General features: G+C 40.6%; 1 protein-coding gene across 2 annotated transcripts; it reads right to left on the bottom strand.

Moving 5' to 3' along the window:
• Positions 1-1,941: 1,941 nt before the first annotated feature.
• On the bottom strand, positions 1,942-18,766 carry atl2 (atlastin GTPase 2). 2 transcript variants are annotated; one of them, XM_033613228.2, is made up of 15 exons: positions 18,617-18,766; positions 13,030-13,196; positions 12,430-12,642; positions 8,929-9,060; positions 8,697-8,801; positions 8,556-8,606; positions 8,400-8,456; positions 8,091-8,183; positions 7,688-7,826; positions 7,464-7,591; positions 6,229-6,285; positions 6,033-6,104; positions 5,342-5,773; positions 3,804-3,818; positions 3,231-3,492 (listed from the first exon to the last, which is right to left on the bottom strand). In XM_033613228.2, the coding sequence occupies exons 1-15, from the start codon at positions 18,687-18,689 to the stop codon at positions 3,355-3,357; spliced, it is 1,872 nt and encodes a 623-aa protein (XP_033469119.2). In that variant the 5' UTR covers positions 18,690-18,766; the 3' UTR covers positions 3,231-3,354. The 2 variants fall into 2 exon arrangements, with proteins under 2 accessions (XP_033469120.2, XP_033469119.2); XM_033613229.2 differs by lacking the exons at positions 3,231-3,492; positions 3,804-3,818 and adding an exon at positions 1,942-2,880.
• Between the last annotated feature and the right edge of the window lie 6,825 nt (positions 18,767-25,591).

Here is a 25,591-nt window from a genome sequence, read left to right as displayed (position 1 = left end):
AAGAAAACAAATATAAAACTCAAGTGGTTAACTGCTTTTGGAAATTTCATTCACATAAACTGGTCTTTTTAAAAAAAATAAAATAAGCAAAACTGAAACTGAACAGAACAAACAAAAAAAGAGCCAAAATACTTGAATTTATGATTTATTCTTAAGGTAAACATTTTATTCAAAAATAAATTACCGGCGATATCTTTAAAAGGCAGACAGACATACTCTCCGACCCACTCGTCACAATCAAAACAATTCCCTATCAGAATCCAAATATTCACACCACATGTTTCTATTTACGCCCGTCCTCGTGGACACAGAGATAAACTAGTGTAAACCCTACAGCAGCAACCTATCATTTAAACAAACCACAGACTGCTGTTAAGTTGATCAAGAAAAACAAAACAGCCATTGTCAACTGATTCACTATAAAATGTATACAAAGTTTATTTAAATATTTAATCCAACATACATGCCCGATTTGTAATATGTGAACACAGAGCAGGAGAGACTGTACAGTACGAGACTGGCGCTTAAGGTGAGAGATCATGTGGATGGAATCAATGCAGATGAGCTCAGACAGATGTGATGCAGCTGTTGAACAGAGAAGGAGGAGGACATGTTTCAGTTCCTGTTATTTTATCAGGCTGCTTTTGGGAGACCCAGATAGATAAATCCAGCTCTCGAGGAGGAGGCAGCAGCAGATACAGTCCTTTATTCTGAGTTAAAGGAATAGTTCAACATTTTGGAAGATACGCTTATTCACGTTGTTGCAGAGAGAAGATCGATCAGTTCAATATGAAGCTGGAGCAGCCAGTTAGCTCAGCATAAAGATTGGGCAAAGGAGGAAATGGCCAGGTCGGAAAATCTATTTGCCCAAAGTCAATTTTCACTTGCTCCTACACAAATAGATTTATTCATTAGCAGTTATTAAATTACAACAAAGACTAAGGAGCAGGGGGGTTGCTCAACAGAGATGAGGAAGCGAGATGGCTCACTGTAGCTATTTCCATTGTCAGCTCTTGATTTTATTATTATTATTTTTTTTTTAAATTTTGTACCGTCAGGAAAGTGGGTTGCTAGATTTACTAGCCCAGTGTGGCATTTTGCTCGCTCTGGGCAACTGGGCTTTGTCCATAAAGGTCAATAATCTGCCCACCAGCTCAATAAAGCTCACTAATTAACTCATGTACTTAAAAAGTTTTTTTTCACTCTGGTTTGTGTATGAATTAAACAAACAAGCTATATAAAGGGTTAATTATTGAGCTTTTGAGATGTTGGTATAGGCTCAAGTGTCACCTTGCTTCAAGTCTCTGTGCTGAGCTATAAGTCTTAGCTGCTAGCTCCTATGACCATCATCAATCCTCATATCTGACTCAAGAAACCAAAAAAGCGTACTTTCCAAAATGTAAAATATTCCTTAAAGAGGTGTAATAACAGCTTAAAAAAGAGCGATATCTCTGACCAAAGAGGGTTCCCAAAAGCAATAATGGAGGTCCTAAAAATGTGAGGCAAAACCTCCAGGGCTTCTGTGGCTTTCATGAAAGGCAGTGGAAGAGAAAATGCTTGAAAAAGACAGTCCTCCTGAGCTACCTGATTACCGAGGCCTGGGCTCTAAAAGCTCTTAGCTAGCTTAAATGCTACGACACAGTAGCTCTTAATATCATGCAGAGGGCCAGACACTGGCAGGTCCGCTACCAAGACACTAAAAAACATGTCAGGCCTAAATTAAAAACACGTTGAAAACTGGCTCACTTACAGTTCTCTCCAGGATTACAATCACACAATATTAAAGGGAAGGACATGCAGACGTCTAGAAGCAACCTGAGCCCAGAGTTTGATAATGTTTCCTGGTGAACGCACCTTCCACACTTAGTGTGAGAATCTGAATTAATGAGACAGGCAGGTGAACTAGTGGTATGTGAAAAGAAAAAATACAGTTTTGCTTGATTTCTTTTTTGCTCAGAATTGTAGGAGACAGATTCATTTACCAGGAGCAGCTGAAAGTTTGACTGTTCAAAAAGCCTCTCCAGCTTGTCCATGACAGGCTTTTCAATTTACTTTCACTTCAGCAGATTCAATCAAATCAGTTTCCTGAAATAACAAAAAACATGAACACGACAATCACCTCCTTATTAGTCGATTAGTCACTTGTGCTTGTGGGAAACGTTAATCAACAGGCTGAAGAGAAAGTGAACTGAGCTCTGGCCTCTCAGACAAAACGATTTAACACACAGAAAAAGTGTTTCAGTTTGCATCCATTGTTGATAACAGCTGCCCACATCAGTGTCAGTTTTCCCTGAATTACAGCTCAATCCTGAAGCGGGTGCAGTCCACTACCAGCAAATACGTGTGTGTGTATGTATGCGCAAGTGCGAGTGTGTGTGTGTGTCAGCCTACAGTATGCATTACAGCACAAGATGCATCTATCACAGCATGGCACACTGGAGAAGATGACAGTCCTTCAGGTCCTGTTTTGGCAAGAGGCGCCACCGCTGCCGCCTTCTCTGCTCGGTCCTCTTATGAACATGCAGTTTCTGCTCTGAGGCACTGGGGGGCAATGAAGAGCAGGGCAGACGAGCGAGCCTACAGGTCCACAACAGCAAGTAAAGATGGGGCAGCAATGTGATGATGGACGTTTAGAGGGAGAGGGGGTGGATAAAAGAGGGTCAGCTTTGGTGTTGAACTAGTTCCACAGTTCTAGGATTGAACACGATGAGCGAGTGGGCAGGAGGAACATGACGGGGGAGATGACGAGGAGGAAGCGCGTCAGTGAGTCTTTAACTTGGTGTGCTGCGAGGCCTGTTCTGTCAAGCTGGCTTTGATAGAGTTAACCACCGTCTGCCTGACGTTGTCTTCCATATAATGTTCACTTAGTGGCTTCAAAACCTGCAGGAGAGGAGAGATGGGACAAAGAGGATTTGGTGTCAGAACAAAACAAGTTAAATAATCTGAAACACATCTATAAAAAGGGACAAAGAAACTGAAAGAAAGAAGGTTAGGGAAGAAAAACGTTCAAGGTAAAATAAAGTAATACAGAATGTAGTCTCCAACATGACAACCACACAAACAACCCAAGAATCACAACAACAAAATCTCTTCAACTGAAACAAACATTAAAGAAAAAAGAAATTAGATATGTGAGCTTATTAAACACCGTTTGGGCAGGCGTCATGTCCATGAGATCCTGAGATAAGCCTGGCCTGCAGGTGCTCAGATACATTCAGTGAAGCTCAAAGGGTGTCCAGGGTTAAAGTCTAAGAATCCAGTACCATTGGACTGATAAATTAACAATGAAGAAGCCAAACTGCAGAAGTTTAGATATTAAAAGGAAGTTAGACAGTCTGTGAATCCAGCCAGCAGCTAGTTCATCTTCTTGTAGTTGTTGTTGAGAGGAGACAGAGCTCTGAGTCCCAGCGTTGCTCCTGATGGTAATGAAGGGAGGAGAGAGATGGGCCAAGTCAGGCGGCTCCTGACCGGCTCCAAAAGTTTGGAAAACACCTGAGAGGACAGCAGGGAGGAACGGGAGAGTTAGAACAAGGAACAACAGGAACAAAGACACGGAGCGGGAAGAGGAGAAAAAAAATCGATCCAGACGTCTGGGAAGAGATAAAGGAGAAATAAAAAAGGTAAAAAAAAGAAAAGAAGAGAGATGAAAGACTGAGGAAACTGGATACATGTTGAACCATACAAATGAAAAGAATAAAAGGAGACCGGCAGCAGGAGGTAGAGAAAGTAAAAGGAAAGAAATGAGGCAGGATGTGGGTAACGGCAGGCAGAAGATCAGAGAAATGCTAATCGACACCTCTCACCTTTCTCAGCGTCTTCTGTAAAGCAGGGAGGGAGGAAGAGACACAAAAGCAGAGGAAGGAGGGAGAGGTCAGAGGAGACACGAGAGCTGCCTTTGTGGTGAATCTCAAACATTCATGAAATTCCACACAGATAAGAAACACAGAAACTTCATATTTGTGCTCCTGGGTACTGAGTCTGCAGGCCAAAATCTGATGGAAGAGATTCTGATGAAAGCAGGTGCTGATGGAGCTTCAGTGTGGAGGGAGCACTGGGAAGTGATTTAGAGTTTGTGAGATGGATGTGAGGACAATCATAAACATGCAGTGGACAAAAGAAAGTCAAAACTGATGGAAGGATTCTTGTTTCTCGGGCTTTTTAGACACCTAAAAAATGCAAACAGGTGAACTTAAAGGTCCAGTGTGTAGGATTTAGGGCATCTATTAGCAGAAATTGTATATAATATTATAACTGTGTTTTCATTAGTTTATAATCACCTGAAAATAAGAATCTAGACCTTTAAGGAAAAATAAAACTTAAATTAAACAATAGTGGAAACCAATGGCAGTAACAGTAAATAAAACTTACACAAACTGAAAGAGCTAAAAAAATTCCAGTAAATTTGACTGATCATTCAAATTATTTATTTATTGAGCTGCTGGTTCCAGCTTCTCAAATGGGATAATTTCTCAGTCATGCATTGCAGTAAATGTTTCATGCACTAAAATAATAAAATTTAAAGACATCACCTTAGGCTTTAAAAACTGCGGTGGGCCATTTGTCACTATTATCTGTCATTATATGGTCTTATACTTTAAGCAACTTTGTTTTTATATAACAAACAGACATATCTTTGCCTTTTCTCCAGTGCAATGTCTTAATTCTTACTGCAATACTTCATTATCTTTGATATATATCTGCATCAATATCTGACACATTTCCAATTTCCAGATCTAGAACGATTTAGTTTCTACCAAACTACTGCTACCGTCCCAATCAGATCTGCCCCTCACCACTGACTCGTTCAGTCCAGGCTCAAAACCTAGTTCTATTCATCAGTGTTCGAGTCCCCCTGTTGTGGCTTTCTCTGACGTGTGCCTGTGTGTCTCTACATGTGTGAGCTGTGTACCTGACAGTTATGGTGCCTCTCGTGAATGTGTTTTTAGTGACTTGTTCCTTTTGTACAGCACTTTGGTCAACGTGAGCTGATTTTAAATGTGCTTTATAAGTAAATTTGAGTTTGAGTTTAGAAAGTCTGTGGATTGTCTTGAGTAACTGGGTAATGATTTCTGGAACGTGACATTGCTGTTGAATCTTACAAATGTTTTGGATGATTTGAGCACCGAGTGCCATCTAGTTCCATTATATTCAAGAGAAGGCAGACATTTCTACAGCAGATATCTCCAACACTCAGCAACTCACAACAAAAGACCTTGACTGATAAATAGCACTACAGGTATGAGGAAAAATATCTTAAAAAATAACAATCTCGGTTCTCACCACGTAGATTAACGTGGACAAACACACACACTCCTCCCTCCTCTCACACTGTCAAACCCACCTGTTCCCAGAGCGTCTCGGCGATCAGATCTATCAGCGTTCCCACCTCCCGAAACTCTCCAGAATACTTCACATATGCCCAGGCGCAGAGTGACAGCAGCGCAATGCCCATGACCAGGTTAGCCAGCACTGCCAAGGTGCTCAGACCGATGAAGCCCGTCACCCCGGAGACCACGTAGGTGACAAACATGACTGCGAATAGTGTGGCGGGCGTGCGTGCTGCGTAGAAGATGTTTTTGCCGTCGTTGTGCCTGGAGAAGTTGGTGAAGGCCTCGTCCAGCTCGGACTCCAGCTGGCTCTGGTAGCGCTGGCAGAACTCCTCGCCGCCCATTTTCTTCACGGAGCGGAAGAAACGCACAGAGTGCTCGCGAAACTCCTCGTGGCAGCGCTCCAGGTCGGCTGGGGCAATGTATGGCTTGTCTCCACCACAGACCTGAAAGGAAAGACGTGTCGGTATGAGAGACAGAGGAAGAAAGTGACTAGACTGAGAAAGTGTTTAGGCCACATTTGCAGGAGCATTAGACATTATACTATTTAATCACTTCAGTTAGTGAGCTGCTAGCTTCCTGTAAACCATATCAAAATCAGACCATGACTACGCCCTGCTCGCCCTCAGTGACACCCGGTTGGCAACCTTTGGCTCATGAACTGACTGTGATTCACTATGATTGTAAAAGAAAACAAGTCCTTACCAGCTCCATGTTCTTGCTGTACAAGTCTTTGGCTCCTGCCACAGCAGTCAAGTTGTTGGCTTCTGCTGTTGCCTGATTAACAAGAGAACACAATCAGATTCAACAGAGCTTTGACGACCACAGGATATGAGAGTTAAAACCTAAAATGTGTGGCCCATACGTAACAAGATTCCTCCACTTTGAGACAGTAACTAACCTGCAGCATGGACTTTGGGTGAGGCAGCTCCTCCCCTTGGTAGATCTTTATGTAAGCCTGCATGAATGTAAAATAATATAGGGTCATCACAGTGTTTCCTGTACAATGTTATTATTCTGGCAGCTAACACAGGACGTTAACAGCCTGGCAAAAGACTTGTTATGGGGAAAATATTACACATGGGTTGTCTTTTAAAAAAAAAACAGGATATAACACTGCTGACAGTAAAGCAAGCTTAAAACCTGGCAGATCTTTGGTCACCTTTCCCCTTTTCTGTTATCCTTAGATAGACTATGTGCTTACAACCTTCATGGACACATTACATTGTCTACAGTCACATCTTAGGTTAGCAGAACACTATGCTAACTAGCAAGCTAACATTTAGCTACATCAAGAGGGGTTAGTCTCATTTATATTTTTTGTTGCTTACTTTATGTTTGCTTATCAACTTACTGTTTACTTGTTGCTTTACTTTTATTGATGAAGTGTCTTCTATTGTATAAATTATGCTTATTGAGGTAAGAGTCCTTATAAGTCGCTAGGGGTTAAAGGGTCTAAATTTCACCTGCACAACTCCTTCTTCTTCTTTTGTTGTTGTCTTTCTGTTTTGCTTTGTGCAAATAAACCTTAAAACCTTACATGTCGGATCAACAACATCAGCCAGGTTTGCTTCCCCCTTATTTCTATGTCGATGTCAGAGGTTTGGAAAAGGACAGATAGATTGTTTGCCGACATATTTTTAAGATGACATCAATTATCTTTAGCCAGAAAAGATGAAGGCTAACATTCCTTTTTTTATATTATTTCTGTGAGGCGACATGCCACCCCAAAGTAACTAATGTAACTTTCTACTTTAAAGAGAGACTAACATTAGGTAGTAAATACATACAGCAATTTACTGATCCCCAGAAAGGGAAAAGGGGGCACATGCCCTGCAGTGCAGGAGCAAACACCCAAACAACCCAAATACTGCAGCACCTGGCGAAATGGAACTGGCACTTCTATCTTTCTTTTTTCCAAGCTTGTCCAACTTAGCAACAGTAACTAAGGGGGGCAGGACCTAGGATCAGTCAGTTGGGTGATTTGGGTTGGATGGACGTGGCACCGCTCCTAACATGTCTACTGTCACAAAAAAAACGCAAACTATTTTTAAGTACTGCTGTTTACAACTCATTAAGAGTTTATAATTTGAAGCTTTATGACAACTGAACCGCTTAAATAAAATCCTGCAGGACCTTGAAGTACTCCAGGAGATCTCTGCAGGTGACTTTGTTGCCTCCGATCTCCTTCTCCACCAGTTGCTCTGGAGCCAGGAGGAGAGGCACCAGCTTGGCCAGCTCCCGCTTAAAATCATCATCAATGTCTGAAACACACAAAACACACACATTGATTGTTCTCTGCATCATGCTTTATCTAGCACTCTTCATTACGAGTTTACAGTATGTTCCTGTTTCCTCACCTTTCAGCCTGCCGTCAAAGTACGGGTTGGTGGCCACCTTGAGGCCGGGATGCGGCAGCAGGAAGCAGCCGATGTTGGAGAAGCAGGAGTGGATGTGCTTCCTCACATTCTGCAGCTCTTCATGTTGGTTCTGTTTCACCTGAGTCAGCAGACAACAATTTACTTTCACAGTGAAAGAGTGTGCTTTCACTTCTTGGCACTGACTGAATGTTTACACACAAATGACGCGCTAAGCATATTTGAACACCTCTGAACAGACAGTGACATTAAGTATGTTGGTGCTTTTAAAAAGAAAGGGGTGTGGTGTGTCTGACAGGAGCTGTGAGCATGTGACCGGCTGCACAAATATCTTCTTCAAAAACAAATGTGCATTTTCAACTTGATGTAGAAAGACAATTCTTACCTGTAGTCTTTTGTCCAGAAAGTTGTTGCCTCCTTTCAATCCATATTCGTGTTCATAAGGATAACTCCAGTCGCGAATCAGGAACATCAGGGACTGAAACACACCGCCAACATCACAGAGACACAATGAGACATGATGCTAGATTTTGGGAAGAAAAATTACAGCCAGCTAATATTAATCTTTGAAAGTATGCAACGTGTATTGCTGTGCAGCTATGTACTTAATGGAACAGTTAGATTTAATGGACAAGGTGCATGTTCAATGGTATATGACATCCATGAATTAGGAGTCAACAAAAGCAGTAAGTACCTGGAAAGGTTTCAGATATATCTCTTCCATTGCCAGCCGACCGTATTCTGTGAAGAGCTACATTTAAAAGAAAAATATACTATGATTAGAAAACAGGAGTTACTGTGACAGAGTTTGGTGCTAACTTTTCCAGGCAGGAGAAGAAATGACACCAACCTGCAGATGCTGCAGGTCGTCCTCTTGTATGTTCTGAGAGAGATTGTACACCTGAAAATGAAGAAAGAAACACAGCACAAATGTTGACAGTGTAAGAGGAAAAAAAACAACAACGTAAATCCAGGTGCTGTTTAGTCTCACCTGCACAGAGCTGGTCATTGTGCTGAGGGCGAACACAGTAGCACAGTCCTTTATGGTGGACTGGCTGTCAAATGCTCCCTGAGTGTCAACGAGGAGCACAGCAACCTGCCGGGGCGAGATGCAACAAATGCGCTGCCAACTTCAGCTTGTAAACCAAGCGGGGTATTTGTGACAACATTTTCTCATAAAGCTCATAAGGACTCATAGTATTGTTTTTGTGTTAACAGACTACCTTGCTGCCATCAGGCTTGTTAACCACAAAGACTTCACTCCAGATCTGAATTCCTGTCGTTTCCCTCTCGCAGCCTCCTCTCCAGGTGAACCCTGTCAGGGGCTCATCATCACCTCCTATCCATGACTCACTCTGTTGCAGAGGGAAAGAGGGAGGAGCAAGGGGGGTAGGATGAGAGGAAGGAGAAATAGAAGAAAAGGGGGTAAACCCACATGGATTAAAAGGGACAGGTGAGGAGTAAAGTGTGAGGGGATGAGGAGACCGATGTGGAAAGATAACGGTACAAGAGAAAGAGGGAGGAGAAAAAAGGGGGTCAATGCACCGAGGTTCACCAAAGTTAAACTCAGATTACCACCTGAGGAAAAAAAGATTTTTCAAGAGCAGCTGTGGTGAAATTAAGTATCATATTATAGAGTCATAACCTTCATTAGACACAAGAGTTTTTATTTTACTAGGCTGTGACCACAGTATTTCCAAACCCATTTAATTTGTACATTCACACTTCTAATAGACAAAAAGCCTTGACTCTAGTGACTGAGTAGTTAATAATCTGACACTACCATCAGGCCACACTTTGACTACCCTCATATAACTTACCTGCCATCTACCAGTATAATGTAATAAATCAATCTTTATTGTCCAGTCCACAGGACACTTTAGCATCACACTTAACAGTTGTGTTTCAACATTATATTTATTGGTTTGGTGCCAAAACAGCTCAGAGTCTAAACCCTCACCCCTTGATACCCTCACACACCCCCACCCAACCAATAAATGAAATGTAGACACAGGCAGGCCCTGAACATATGTATCAGCATACCTATACCACTTTTATATCTTGGGCAGAATTGGGAATACTGAGGCGTTATTGTGCGCAGCCTGTAAGGGGTACAGTATATTCTATGGATGAGATTATACTCTGTAATGTCTGATGTTTAAGAGAAATACTGACTACCAGCACACAGCGCTTCCAGTTCTGCTTCTTCAAAATTACTCTCAAGGTCTCCTTCCCATTTCTGTTTCACTCCTAACATTTCCCACCCTATGATTTGAGAAAATCCTAAGTATAAGATATAAACCCTTTTACTTCCTGTTAGTCACGCACAAGGTTCTGCTCATATTCTTACAGTGTATAGTACACAGTAACAGGTCTAAACAGATCAATCTGGGACACACTGAAAAATGTGTCTCCATCAGAAACAGGACGAGTGGCGCTGCAGCACAAGGCGTCAATTTGAGACTGACGACCACAGCAAAGGATTTAATGTTCATCCTGGCACAGTCTCTTGTTTTATGAAACCTTATCAGCTCCTCATTACTAAAAAAAGCCGATCAGTTCAACACAAAAAGAGTCAAATTAAAGCAACAAATTGTGACCATGTTTGTATTTCTGGCTGACGAGTGAGGAGAGCCACTGACCACAAATAGGAAACGTGTAAACAAGCCTCAAACAAATACCTGATTTGCAAGGCAAAGTATGCATGAACACTGATTCCTGGTTTCTACAACGTGACATCTGTGCTGAATGCCTCGCTGTGATAATATGACACGAGCAAGATGATAATTTGTTATTTGATAACAACAAATACCTGCGGTTCAACAACAATAAATAAATACACAACTGTAAAAGTTACTTTTTGTGACATTAATATCTGAATATAATTTTATATAAAGAACCACAGTCTGAACAGTAAGTGTCAGTGTTTGGGGGAAAAATGTGAACACGTGCAGATCTGGTCAGACTTGCATGAATGCCCACGTTCATGCTGCTCAACAGCTGTGGGAAAAACATTCCTCCGTCTCTCCTGGTGTGAGTTAAAGTGTGTGTGTAAGGTGATCCTGACTGCTTCTGAAGGACTAGTTGTTGAAACTTGTGTCTGAGTGAGTCACACAGTTGTTGGATGGACATGCCTGAAGAAGTGTGTGTGGGTATGTAATGTACCACGTTATGTTATTCATATTTATAGGCAATATTTCAACAGGTCAGTAACCTCACAAGCAAATTGTGTATTAACCCAAAACCATTGATAAACCTGATTTATTATTATTATATATAAGTTCCCAAACTCTTACAGTGAAACTTAATCATGATCAAATTGATTTTCCCAGACGTCTGAGACCAGTCAAACAACTCTGCCTTATTCATGCTGCTTGTCTTCGTCACCTGGTTGAGTAAGTATCTCAGTATGAGAGCAAACAGGAAGCACTCGTCTTTACTTGTCACATTCTGGTACACATGCCAGTACTGGTTGTAATCTCATCTGCTGTACATATTCATCGAGCCCACCTGTTTTCACAACCTCTACTGACTGCGAATGTTACACAATATCAAAGCCCCAGAGGACGGATGAGCTGTTAAATGTTTACTTAGCTCATGTAAACACCATCAGCAGGGGCCTTTCACAATTACTACACATGTGAACAACTTATTTTGTCATCTCAGTGTAAATGAGATAAATATCTAAATGCTGTGCCTTTGTAAACACTTCTGTGATTCTTCAACAAACAAGATAACTCTTTTTTAATATCAATTCAAAAAGGATTCACCGGCTACACAACAAATGCCAAACCAACAATGTTATGTCGAAGTAAATGTTACATCGACATTAACTTATCTACTCAGAAACGGCGAAGGATTTAGTAATAAAATCAGAACAAGTGTGAATAAATGAGTGCTTTTTAAAGATGTCTGCATTCACACCAAGCATCACAGTAACAGTATAATAGGAAACTATGTACTGGATGTGCAGCGACTGGTTAGTCAACTGACAGAAAATTAGTCAGCAACTATTTCGATAATTAATTAGTTGTGTCGAGTCACTTTTTAAGAAAACAAAATGCCCAAATTCACTGCGTCTCCAATGTGAATATTTTAATATATAGTCTTCTGTGATTGTAAATTAAATACATCTTTCATTTTTTACTATTTTGTGTCCTTTTATTCACTAAATTATTATTCAAGAAAATAATTATGAAAGCTTAAAGATCAATCATGAATGAAAATCAATTGTTAGTTGTAGCCCTACTATACATGGAGTTGTGTGGCAGTCAAAGAAAAAATCTCAGTTTTATTTCTACCAAAAGAACCATGGCATCTGATTTTTTTTAATATTGTTTGACCCTATTTTACATGATATATATCAACAATGCAACTCCTTCAATAAAATGATATCCAATAACCACATCACTGCACAAGTTATTCACAAACAAACAATACATTGTGCACTGTGAAACAAGAAACACACACCCCCCAGTTCCAGCCTGTGCAAAGACACGAACAAATTACAGACAAATATCTCCTGGCATCAGCGCACAAATGGTGTTAAATATTATTTTGTCCTGATTTTAAAAAATGTCTAATCAATATGTAGCATCACACAGGCAACACCTAACATCATGTATTAAATACTTGAATGAATAACTTTCTCTTTCCATCTCCACTGGATAATGTACTCTTGTGTGTCAACAAGCAAAAAGAAAGTCACGCATCATTTATCTCACCTGACTGTGCATGTATCGCAGCATAAAGTCCAGCAGGAAGGACTTGCCCTTGCGGAAGGCCCCGGCCACGGACACGACCACCACATTCAGGTCCTTAATGTGATCCTGCAGCAGGATCCTCTCCAGCGCTGCGGCGTCCAGCTCGAAGCTGTGCTCATCCTCGTTTGCCAGGACAACCTGGATGGGCCTGGCCTTCTCCTCCTCTACCGCAGCCTGAAGACATGAGTTTGCAATCAATCAGGGGCTTTGTGTGGCATCGAGAGAGCGTTTAAGTGATTACACTGATGATGAGGCAAGTTTCTGGAGGAGACAGGGAACTGAAAATGACAGAGCTGAGATCAGCAAACAAAGCGTCTGGGGGAAAATAAGATGAACACATTCAGGAGCCTGATGTACAACAAAGACATGGCTAGAATATTAAATGTACAATGCAAAAAACTGTAGAAGATTTGTGTCATATTCTTGCCTCTTCCCTTCCTTTAAATGTACAGCATGTACTCACAAATAAAAAACTTTTTCTCCTGAACAAATCTAAGTTTGATATGGAAAACATGCTTGTGAACAGAGAGGAATAGGTCAGGAAATACAGCAACACCTTACCTCTTCTTCCAGAGTCTCTTCATCTGTTGAGGGGGTGAGGCTGGCATTTTTGCCCGAGTTTGAGGCTGTGGTCCTGGGGAGAAATTCATCCTCCAGGTCTTCAGGCCTGGCTAAAGGAGGCCTCGGTTTATGCCGAAAAATAGGGACATCTTCCACTCCACTCAAGCCTGTAGATAACCACACAAAGCAGGGAGAGAAAGATTAAATTACACTGGTTAGATAACATCATGCTGCATGTTAGTGGACAATGGCTGTAAAGTGAGAGGAAGAAGAAAGTGGAGGCCGGGTGTTGCAGCAAGACCAAAACCCACTTTTCTAAAAGGAATAGGTTTCATTGTCAAGTTTGTTTACTTCTGAGCCTATTGTTCTGAGAAGCGTAAGAGAGGCCGCTATGCCCTATATCTGGTCAAGTTGTATATCTTTCCAGCATTCTGTGCTGGGCTAAATACTGTTATCCACTCTGGTCTACCCATCTAGGTCAAGCTCAAAAATAGCCTTGTGCTGAAAATCACAAAGGGCCAGTGAAAAGGACACAAGGAAAGGAAGTTAGGAGGACAGCGTTTTCATTTTCTCTTTCTCAGCCGTTTTGTTGTTTCTGACAACGTCTTTCCTTTAAATCTAAAACTGCAGGGTTCCTCTTGTCACAGCACCACAACTGCAGCATAAGCAAACTGTGCTGCCCCACAAACTGTAATGTACAGAGACAAGTAGCATGTCTTGGTAGCATTATGTTTTTTATCATGGATTGATCTGAATATTGTTTTATTTTTTAATCAATTTATTGTCAGGCCTGTAAACGTCTGAACTTGTGAAACTGTCACAAAATGTTTACGAGGCTCATTCTTAAAAAAAGACAAAAAACAATTATTTGGTAATGAGATCACTGTCTTATTATTGTCTGTCAATCGTCAATCAATTAATCAGCTATTGATACAGCACTACTTTCTTTGACTAAACTGCACTTAAAAGATTTAAGGAGTGATAAACAAATATTGTAAAACAACTTTAAAGTGCTGTTGACCTTTTATGACTGAACCCATTTTCTAAATTAAGTAGTTTTAGTACACACAAAGCTGCTTTAAAAAGAATCTGATGCACTTTACATGATCACTGTTTATTTTTGTATTTGCTTTCCAGACATAAAGGTAAATAGTTTTTTTCACCAGCTTGCCAGATAGAGAAATAATCCCTGGTGCAGGATTAAGATGACACACCCTGAAGTACATACTGAAAGTGGCAATCCCTTTGCCACAGTCCACTCAACAGGTAGGACAACAAGTATCAAGCATTGCTCATTCAATATTTCAAATGATTTGGCATTCTCCTGTGCCAAGCTGTAGCACCAAAATGTCTCTCACCACATAAAAATTAGGTTTTGCCTAGCCAACATGACTCATCCCTTTCAAGCTGATTGCCACCCTTGATCACCACAGGACCATCAGCAAAGTCTATTGTCATCAGGAAGCCAAAATATTTGAAGAGCGTACAAAAGAGCTCCTGTTATAGCTTCACAGACACACCTAAATCCAACAATAAGAAAACTAATACAGCATGAAGTCAACTTTGCTGTAATGTTATTTACATTAAGCAGGTAAAATGCTGAAGGCAAATCAAGACAGCACACAACAACCATCATGAACACAGGTATTACTTGTCAGGTGGCATATGAGCACATGACAATGATCAAGCTGTCACTACACGAATGTTGCTTTTCATGACCGATAAAACTGCTGATTATTTTCTTGATTAACTGATTCACATCCTAAAACCCAGGGCAGCAGCATCAGCACAATTTAGAAATCAACTACTCATTTCAGCTCTAATGTTGATAACTGTCTAAGGACGACACTACAAGTGAAAGTCATAAGTTAGGCTCTTTTGTTGTTGTTTTTCATGCAGCTTGAATCTGCTGGTTTAGACATCCAAACCAAATGTCTCCAAGTCTGTGTTTAATTGAGGGAGGGAGCAATGACAGAGGAGCCTTATGTGGTTGACACAGGAAGAGAGTTTATGCTATGCAAACAAGTTTATTACAAACGTGTCTCCCATGCATGGCCTCGGGTAGTGAGGGCCTGGTAGTTACATTAGCAGGGAACACACAAATTAGATTTCACAGTACCTAGACAGACAGAGAACACACCTTTTCCTTAAGTACATAATATATTTCCAATGAGCATTTCCAATTAAAGTAAATGGTCCTCTATCAGAAAGATCAACACTAGTTTATTGTATCTGGGCTTAGCAAAGGAACCAGTCAATGTCAAATGGGACCCTTAACAAGACTGCTGCAACTATAAAACCAAGATTTGGGAAATGCTCAAGACTGGGGCAACTTTTTTGAACTCTGTGTTATTTACCCGCACACCACAAAGTGCATTACACATCTTAGCTGTTGTGCTGTGTCTTTTCTTTACGTACTTTTTAAGCCAGGGAATGCAGGCTCGTTTGACTTCCCAGCCCAGCACTGGCAGAGGCTTAAGACCATTTCAGGACTGTGGGAGGGCAGTTGTGGGAACACTAGGTGATATTCTTGCCCAATAGGACAACTGTAAATGGGGCATTGAAAGATCAACCTGAAGTTGCAGCAAATTCCCAAGGGGCAGCAGCAATGCTGTGCTAGTGTTGGAGGAGCTGCTGTAAGCACAGAGCAGTTACAGTAATCTGCTCTGCACACAAATTAGCCCTGCAGATTTCATCAGTCTGTGGCAGTGCAGGTCCCATCTAGTCCAGAGCAGCACTCAGCAGGATGAAGTGGCACAGGCTGCAGCCACAGAGGGGACCCACACAAAGACACTATTCTGCTGGGACTGCGAGGAGTCTGTGTTGCAGCAGAATGTGTGTCAGAGACAAAACACAATAAGCATGCAAGGCCAGTGAAAAACCAATAGCTCTGCTGATATGTGCATACACAGCTGCACTCACACTTCATGATAAAGTGGCAAATGCACTGTCCTCCGCTTGCAGAAAACGAGGGCAGAACTAAAATTAGCTACATTACTTCTTATCTTATGGAAGAACTGAGCAGATGTTAACTGACCTACATGTTCCTTGCACAGGGAACACTCACACACAAAGTTATCAGGGGATGAGATAAGTTTGTACAGTACATCGCAGCATAAAGCGTTGCACATGAGCACACAAGTGGGGGTCTATCTTTAACTATGTACGGCAAGAATAGAGTGTGTCTACGCAAGCTAGCCTACATCTCAGCCTGCGTTCCCAAAGCAGCTCTCCCTTCCCTGGACTCCTGCACTATATCTGAGGCAGACTTTGATAAGGCCATGGTCCACTTAGCTTAACCAGCTGTCTAAATATGGGAGCTTTCATACTTTCATAAAGAGGCAATTTCCCTGGCTTTTAGTGTAGGAAACCAAACCTCTGGGAGTAAGGCATGCAAGGAATACGAACAACTGCAACTTAGGCAGCGACAAATACTCTGGTCTGCTATCAAGACTATGTTAATTATTTGCTGATGACCTTTGTTACAACATTTCATGTTTGGGTTTTAAGAGAGAACGTTGGGATTTTAAGTAGAAAATTCATGCAAAACTCTCTACTGTTGCAACACTGATTATTAATGTCTGTGCTTCCCAAGCAAGGTTTCAACACTTTCTACATCCAGCCTATGCATTTTTAATTATTTGGAAATGACTGTTTGAGTGACCAGGCATTATGTGTCAAGACACTAACAATGCAGACACTGAGTTTATGAGAGAGGAGGAGGGATTCACCGTAGCCTATTAAGATGCCGGTACACTGACTTCCCTGCACGCCAGCGCCAACAGACAACCTGACACGGCCTCCCTGGACAAGAGTCAAGAAGGGCAAATGTTCAATTGCAGCAAGCAGACCTATCAGGAGTCTGTGAGGACAAAGTGCAGATTGAGAACAGCCGCAGTGAGTGAGTGTTGTTGCCACAGAGTCAGCTGGCTTGTCTGAAAGTAGACATAAGGGTTATCAAGATGAAGGCGTCCTCCTGACCATGCCTCAGTGATGAGCCTTGGACAGTGACAGTTTATGGTTTGCTTACCAGTCTTTACAAGGTTCAGAGGAAGGTTATAATAACAGCGAATGTGCTGTAGTAATCTTGTTTTGAACTTTTTTTCCTGCTGGGGAAAATATCAGATTGTATTTCTCTTTACAGATGGTAAAACAACATAATCTCTCTGTTTATTTTTGTTTTTATCTCTCAATTATGGTGTATAAAATATCAACAAAATGCTACTGTTAAAAATACATGTCACAAGTTTTGAGAGCCCAAATTGACCTTTTTTAAAAACTCTCCAAAACCCCAAAGAGTTTTAATGTACATACCATTGCCATTTTTCCTTCACATAACTGTTGGATTATCAAAGTTATTTTAAGATGTTGCAAATTTTCTGTCAATCAACCACCTGATCGATTATAAACAGAGCACTGGCTGTAGCCTCCTGTCTCCAACTTGCCAAAACAGACACATATTCTGCTTTAAATCCACTTTCAAAACAGCGTCATTGTCACAGATGGGGAGAAGAATCCTTGCAGATTTACCCATAAATACTGTATGCAGTTTACTAACAAAAAAACCCTTGATCCTGATTTCAAGAAACAATCTCAACACTAAACCCTGGCCAAAGAAATGGTTAAATGGTTTACAACAGAGATGTTAATAGCTGCCACATTTGTGAGTAACTTAACCCATCATGATATCCAACATTAACACCACACTGAGTGAATGTCAGTCAATGTCAATGCCAGAAAAAAGCACATCAGCATCAGGTGTGCAATGTCTTCATTTCAGCATCAGTCAACAGTGTGTTAATGGCTCTACTTTATTTCCATTTGTTGTGATTAAGCTAATAATTACTTGTAAAATGCGCTCACACTCGGGTATCGGTTTGCATTCAGGGGACAAAATTAGCCTCGCAATTACGTGGATAAGTCTGCTGGCGAAGTGAACGGACTAATAATAGGGCATTTAAAAATATCCCAGTCATTAGTGGGATGAGGAGATTAACGTAACTGTTATTTTTTGTGTGTAGTTAGGCTGAATCCCCCTTACAGAAAACTGGTGAAGCACAAAGCGGACTGTTTTAAACTACAGCAATGATGAAGCCAAACTGCTCAGCTACAGGCAGCTTCACTGGTCCTCTGTGGGGCCAGGTGAAAGTGACGAGCCGGACAGACGAGCCGACAGGTGCCGCGGTTAAATTTTGTATCCGGGTCAGAATCAGTTTCACACAGCAGCTTCTCAACTTAAGTTACAGAGAAAACATGTTTTGACGGAGAGAAAACACACACAGACAACACGATCCTCCCTTTAGCTTATTTTCCTCACAGTTTGGACGGTGATAACATTATGTTTGCGAGCTAACGTACGAGCAGACACATTCTGGCAGGGGGTGCCACATTTTTCAGGACACCGCTGGTGTCTAACTGAAAACAGAAGCTAACGGAAAAGCGAGTTTGCCACTCACTCACTCACTCTCACAGACAAAGACGACAGGAGCGAAAACACTTTAAATTTAAATCCTCCCGCTCCCCAGCTTTGTACTCCTTCATCGGTTCACTGTCATAAATCTACTCGACACAAACAACAACAGTTTACCTTCGTCAACGACTCGGCTTTTACAGTTGGGCTCGAAGTGATTTCTGCTCCTCAACCCGCTCACCTCCGCCATCTTGGACAACTGAAACCTAACGTGGCTGACGTCAAAGGAGCTTTTTTTTTCTTCTCGCGCAGTCTGCTGAAGTTCATGCTACGGTACCGCCCCGAGGCTGCTGCTGCTGCTACTGCTGCTGCAACCCGGTCAACCACACCGCACCTCAATGCAAACATCATTAAGCTAAACACCATCTCTTTTCAGGTTTTCTTAAAGTATCGAGAGCACATATTCTTTAAAGTGCACTGAAATAACACAAGCTATCTTACCTACAGACCATAAGTGATGCATTAGTTGCACAGTTGGTATCCACCTACCTCAGGAGTATAAAGTAACCTGCTACCAGTGTTGGGAATGTAACTTTAAAATGTGATAGGTTGCAGATTACCAGGTACCCTGTTAAAAATGTAATAAATAATCTAACTTTTTAAAATGACTTCATCAAAGTAAAGTAATTTATTACATTTGATTACGTTTATACGGAGGCGTATTGCTGCCACATCAGGAAAAAAACAATGGATCAGTACTAAGTTATATTACGTTATAACGTGAGAAGTTTATTGCTCTAACGAGAAGCTTTTCACGTTAAAACAATATTGTTTCATGTTAAACGTGATAGCTTATGTTGTAAAAATGTGAAGTTTCATGTTGTAACGTGATAATTTATATTGTAAGAACATGAAAAGTTTCACATTATAACTAGGACCCTACAATACCAGAGTAGCGACACACATTGGTCAAGCGGAAAGTTGGTCACGTGCCCTCTAGTGGCGGGATAGCGCATATCCAACCAAGCACTGACTGAACTTCAGTATTGCTGCATTGCTGCCGACCAGGAATTCTTGTGCGTTTCCAAAGTTAAGCAAACCTAAAAGCATAATCAACCGTAATAGGAGCATCGGTGTCCCGTTTACAAGTAAAAAAAACAGTTGTCTACTATTATGTTACTCTCTACATTTTGAAATAAACAAATTCCAAGCATGACTTAATATGACCAAGACACCTACAAGTAAAAACAAGGCCGTTTTCATTAATTTACAAGCAAGTGTGCGTCAGACATACTGTAAGTGAATGGGTCCTTTGGTCGGAAAGGTAATGCCCTCATGCCCCACTAGAGGGCGCGTGAGGCTAAACTTCAGCCTACCACAGGAGTCAATGGAAGTGTCATCACTCTGGTATTGTAGGGTCCTAGTTATAACAATAATGAAACTTAAGAAACTTTTCACGTTCTTACAATATAAATTTTCACGTTATAATGTTAAAATATATTGTTATAATGTGAAAAACTTCTTGTTAGAAGAATAAACTTTTCACCTTATAACGTAATACTTTATTTTGATTCTGCTTCCGTACGTTTATGTTTTAAACTACACAAAAAGTTTTTTAAGAATGGACAGAAATAGGCTATGCCAGAAGAAGGCATTCCTGCATGGCAAAAAAAAAGTAAAGCAACAGAATACATTTTTTTATTATTTATTTATTTTAACGAAAATAATATATCAGAATTAGAATGCCTTTCTACGGATGCACATTGCATTTAATGAATAAATAAAAAATTGACACATTATCTCGTAATTTTGTATTTATTCCGTGAATGCAATGCGCTTCCGTAGTCTACAGATATAATGCTTTTATTCTGATAAAAGTTGACCGGAAGTACCATCCCTGTGTTTTTCGGTGGACTCACTTTACAAATCTATGGAAGCGCATTGCATTCACTGAATAAATAAGAAAACCGACACATTATCTCGTAATTATGAGATAATATTACGGAATTACGAGAAAAGATTTCGTAATTACGAAATATTATCTCGTCATTACGAGATCTTTTCTCGTAATTATGAAATAGTAATTATATAGAAGGTGTCGTTTTTTTATTATTTAGTCAGTGAATGAAATGTGCTTTCACTATATCATTAAAAGACACAATGACATTAGGAGTGCTACGACACAATTGCTACACAACCATCCAATCTACACGATAACAAATAATAAACAATAAATAAGTGTAATAGCTAACTACACATAGCATTTTTCTGAATATTGCACATTTAGTGTAGTAAATATACCCATAAAAAACCCTTTGTAATCACCAACTTTTGATCAGTAACAGTGATTGAATTTCATTTTTTTCAGTAATTGTAACTGATTACATTTACATTTTTTTTGTAATTTAATTACACGTAACTACATGTAACTAATTATGGCCAAGGAACTATATATAACTGCTTACTCTCAACCACTGCCTCTAACATATTAAGTAATCAATATCCCAGCACACTTTGCACTATGATATCACTGTTTACAATTTACAGAAACCTTACACCTACACCTTACAGGCCTTGTTGATCCATTAATACAAACCTGTACTCAGAATAAATAAATGAATCCATGTTTGTGTCATCATAAGGGTTGTGTGTATGTGGTTTGATCCACTTTGCATAAGAAAACATTGTCAGTGTCATTTGATGTATTTGGTGAGTTTATTTTTATGTGGTTTTGGTGTTGTTTAATGACCACCTAATACAGGTCATTGTGTACCATCCTTTCTAATGAGTGCTGGAAGATAACTGACAATCTGATACTCATTCATAGGAGCTTCAACTTTACATTTTATGACAACAGCATCACCATTTTGTCCTTTTGTTGATACCACTGGGCCATAAGATCATGTTAATTGTTCATTTTGTCTTCACAGTACCCCACACACTCGCGTCATTGTCATCAACAACATTGTTTTCCATCCCAAGAATGTGAGACAGGGATCTTGGAGGAAATTAGATTCATTTCCTCAGCATATCTCAGACTGCCCACACTCACTTTGCTCGGTCTTGTTTGGGTTCTGGCACAAGCAACGCCAGCATGCATTTCAAATCATGACATTTTATACAGAAATGATCTTCTGAGGATTATATCTAATGACTCTATCTATCTATCTCTCTATCTGAGTGAGGTATCTCAACTAGCATAGATTGTTATGAAATTAGAGACAGACATGATGTCCTCATCAGGATGAGCTGTAATAGGCTACTTTGGTGTATAATTAAATACCTGCAAAACTAATGGCACTCCCATCAGCCCTGGCTGTACTTTGTTTAGTGCACTAGTTACCTAATACTGACATGCTAACACGCTAAACTACAGAGGCTCAAAGCACTGCTGTGTCTATTCTCACAGAGCTGCTAGGCTAGTTTGTTTAAATTTGACACATAAAACCTGATTATTCCATCACTCACTGTTACCCTATCTACCTCTTGTGGCCACTAGCAGGCATGGTATAATGTTTGCACACTGAACTATGCTTCCTCCCTCTGTGTACCTTTATAATTGTTGATTTTGCTTTCACAGGCAGACTGCCTACAGTAAAGATAAGACTTATCTCCTGTGTTTAGCCAGATATCTCTGACACTGTGCAGATATGTTGTTCTCCACTTTCTAACTTCATGGTGTTTTAACTGCCCTCAGTGATGATTACTGCTGAACAAAAAGTCATAGAAGCTCTGGCTCTATGTATTTACACAGCTGTTCACGTCCAGCACTATGTTCTGACATTGTGGAAAGACTATCTGCTGACAGAGATGCATAAATAGGAGGGCAGCTTTTCTTCAAGCCTTGTAATCCTGTCAGATACAGTTGGCTGCGGAGGCCCACTCTCAGTTTGCTGCAGGGAAAGATAGGGGTCTAAAACCAATAGATTTGTTTTCATAGACTAATTAAAATCAAGTATGTGGCTGTAGATTTTAATTTAAAATAGACAATAGTCTCCCTGCCAAAGGCACAGTTGTGTTTTGAGCTAAATGCTAACAACTGCATGCTATGATGCAATGCTGATGTTTAGCAGACATAATGTTCATCATCTTAGTTTGCCGTGTTTGCATGTTAACATTTGCTAATTAGCTCTATAGAGCTAAACTTAAAGCGCAATTGAGGATAATCGTTTTGCAGGTGTTTTTGTTGTAAATGTATTGGCAAAGGCTGGAATCAAACCCATGGCCGCCGCAGCGAGGACACCGCCCTTACACACGGGACGCCCACTCCACCCACAGAGCTACTGGGTAGCCTTGGCGAATTAAATTGTCTGTAACAGTTTTCAGACAGTTGAGACAAATATGAACCTATTTGTGACACGAGAGGAAAAGTCAGGTGATCATTAAATCAGTAGAATTTATCCTCTGGGGAGCACAAATGTCTGTATACTAATTTAATGGCAGTCCATCAAATATTGTTTTTGAGAGCCAACCCTACTCAGTAGCCTTTCTATGTAGTATGAACAGCTTTTATGCTTTGTTATTTGGTAACTGAAAACTTAGGAGTCTCTGGAAACTCGGGAACAGTCTGCCTGAAGGTATTGGGGCTCTATGTTGAAACTTTCAAACGGACTCTTAAGACACATCATTTTACTATTGCTTTCCCCTGAAATGTGTTTTTAACTGATAGCCGGTTGTTGTATGTTGCCTTAACCTGCAGTTTTAACTGAATTTTATTTTATTCTATTCTATTTATTTTTCTTCTGTTTTTAATAATCTTCCTTTTTATCAGAAATGTTTAAGTTCAATTCAATTTTATTTATAAAGCCCAATATCACAAATCACAATTTGCATCACAGGGCTTTACAGCATACGACATCCCTCTGTCCTTTGGACCCTCACAGCAGATAAGGAAAAACTCCCCCCAAAAAACCCTTTGACGGGGGATAAATGTTTCGATTCTCTTTTATGTTCAGTACTTTGTGTTGCATTTTATGCATAAATTGTGCTATATAAGTAACATTATTATTACTATTATTATTATTATTATTCCCTTGTATAATGTATTTTACAGAGTTGATCTGTGTCACTTTTTTCACCCAACACGTAACTATAAAAAGGACTATTTTGACATTTTGGGAAACAATTATTTATTCTTTAACCTACCTGAAAGTCATCATAAAAAGTATAAATTTCAACATCTACAATTCCAGACGTGTACACAGTCCATTGCTCTGCGATCATGCATTACAAACAAAAACTTCATAACAGCTTCTAAATGGACCCTGCAGTGAGATGGTTTTGACTCAACTAGTTTCTTAATGACCGTCTTTAATAGGAGTGTTTTAGGCCCTGTTTACACCTGGTATTAACATGTGTCTTGGGTGATTGGATCACGAGTGGACAGCTATAAGTACAGGTGAGATTCGATCGTTCAGACCACATTTAGAGGTGGTCTGAATGGCCACACTCCTTCAGCAGTGTTTACACTAATGTGTAGGCATGACCCGCTCTACTCTTCCTTTGATTGGCTGTACTTGTTGCCTTTGTTGGTTGGGTTAGGTTACGGCAATAAGACGGGTTATGCCTTCTCCATCCTAGGCAAAAAAAAAAACTTGCATATTGGGTCACACTGAAGAACCGCCTACTAAGCTGACATCCTCTGCGTAGCCAATAGCGTCATTTTATTATATGAATGCCTCACATCTTGGACGATTTGTTTTGCCTGGAAGATACCAAGAAACAGACCCTGTTTGTATTTTGATTTTGCCCACACGCCAAGGTCTTTGCAAACTTCTCCCTCTTTATCTTTCTGGCAGACAAGGTTTGGAAAGTGCATTGCTGCCTCCCGCCTGTTGGAAACAACAACACGTTAGGTCTTTGCATACGGAAATGATGAATGTCTTTTTTTGCATATAGAGCAGGGAAGTGAGATCCGATCACAGGTGGTCATGTGAGACGCATAAGGAGATGCATTTTAATGCTGGGTATGAACAGACAGACTAAAAGCTATCCACTTGTGACCCGATCACCACAGATGCATATTGACACCAGATGTAAACAGGGCCTCAGTCTGCAGCCTTGGTTTGATCTGTTTGCATTAGCTGCAGCAGTGAGGTGTGTTTTCATTTGCACCAAGCTACCTAACAAAGCTGCTGTTTGGAGAAAGTTATCAAAGGTACTGTTGCAACTTTCCAGCTCTAAACTCTAACTGATATGACCTGGACACACACACATTAACAGGGTCAGTTAAGGTCATTTATATACAGCTAAGGAGACAAAGACAGGAAGAGGAAAGGGACAGGCACACTGAAGATGCTTTTGAAGCTCACCTTAAGTAACCCTGCACATGAGCCAATCAGATTTTAGTTGACTAACTGTGATTGGATGCCTGATGAATGCTGGATCAACACACGCTCTCTCTGAGGGACAACCCCACATATCCCGGAGATCCCGCTCCATCCCAGGATTAAAGATGACATTTAGGAGTCAGAAAAGGACTCTCTGGTCTCTCCTGTTCTGCTTCACTTCCAGAGTCATAGATACAACTTCTTGTCAAAGAAAATTTCCTGCCTGTAAACTTGATATTTTGCAGGCAGTTGTAAACTATATTTTAAAGTCTTGGTGGGAAACTAAGCCAAGAGAATCTGGGTCCAGCAGTCCAAATTGAGAGGAGCTATTCACCTGCCAACACAACAATATCCTACTAATACAGATGAAATCTCGGCCTGTCTTCTGACTGTTAACCTTAACTGTTTATCTTTACTACAGGTTCCCCCGTCTTCCATACACTGCAATTGATGAGGTCAGTGTTCAAAACATATGCAGAAGTTAAGACACACATAGAAAGAGGGGATGGAAAATACTTGGTTTTGAGAAAGAGAGTGAGAGAGACCAGCCGTGTTAATCTGTGTCAGTGCTCTTCTATTCTTAGCCGGTCCCACCGGCCAGCCGAAATATGAGAGACACATGCGATGACACAAGTCTTGATAAATTTAGAGAGAGGGTCAGAGAACAGTGACAGAACCACCAGACCAGTACTGAACTCCAGATGTGTGGACCGTACAGTATGGGTGTCTGATATGGAGGAGCTGTCTAGGAAATCTTCTAAGGGACTGTAATTCCTCTGCATTCTATATTATACTTCACATTCCCCCCCTCCCATCAAAACTA

The sequence above is a fragment of the Epinephelus lanceolatus genome, chromosome 17, assembly GCF_041903045.1.
Source record: "Epinephelus lanceolatus isolate andai-2023 chromosome 17, ASM4190304v1, whole genome shotgun sequence".
NCBI classification, from domain to species: domain Eukaryota; kingdom Metazoa; phylum Chordata; class Actinopteri; order Perciformes; family Serranidae; genus Epinephelus; species Epinephelus lanceolatus.
This window is presented reverse-complemented; position numbering and strand designations above follow the sequence as displayed.

What these genes read in the sequence shown, in the direction of transcription:
- atl2 (XM_033613228.2), bottom strand. Translation starts at nt 18,689, where the DNA reads ATGGCGGAGGTGAGCGGGTTGAGGAGCAGAAATCACTTCGAGCCCAAC. An exon ending in AAGCCGAGTCGTTGACGAAG is followed by an intron (nt 13,197 to 18,616) that starts GTAAACTGTTGT and finishes GGTTATCTACAG; the next exon opens with GCTTGAGTGGAGTGGAAGAT. An exon ending in ACAGCAAGAACATGGAGCTG is followed by an intron (nt 5,774 to 6,032) that starts GTAAGGACTTGT and finishes CTTTCCTTTCAG; the next exon opens with GTCTGTGGTGGAGACAAGCC.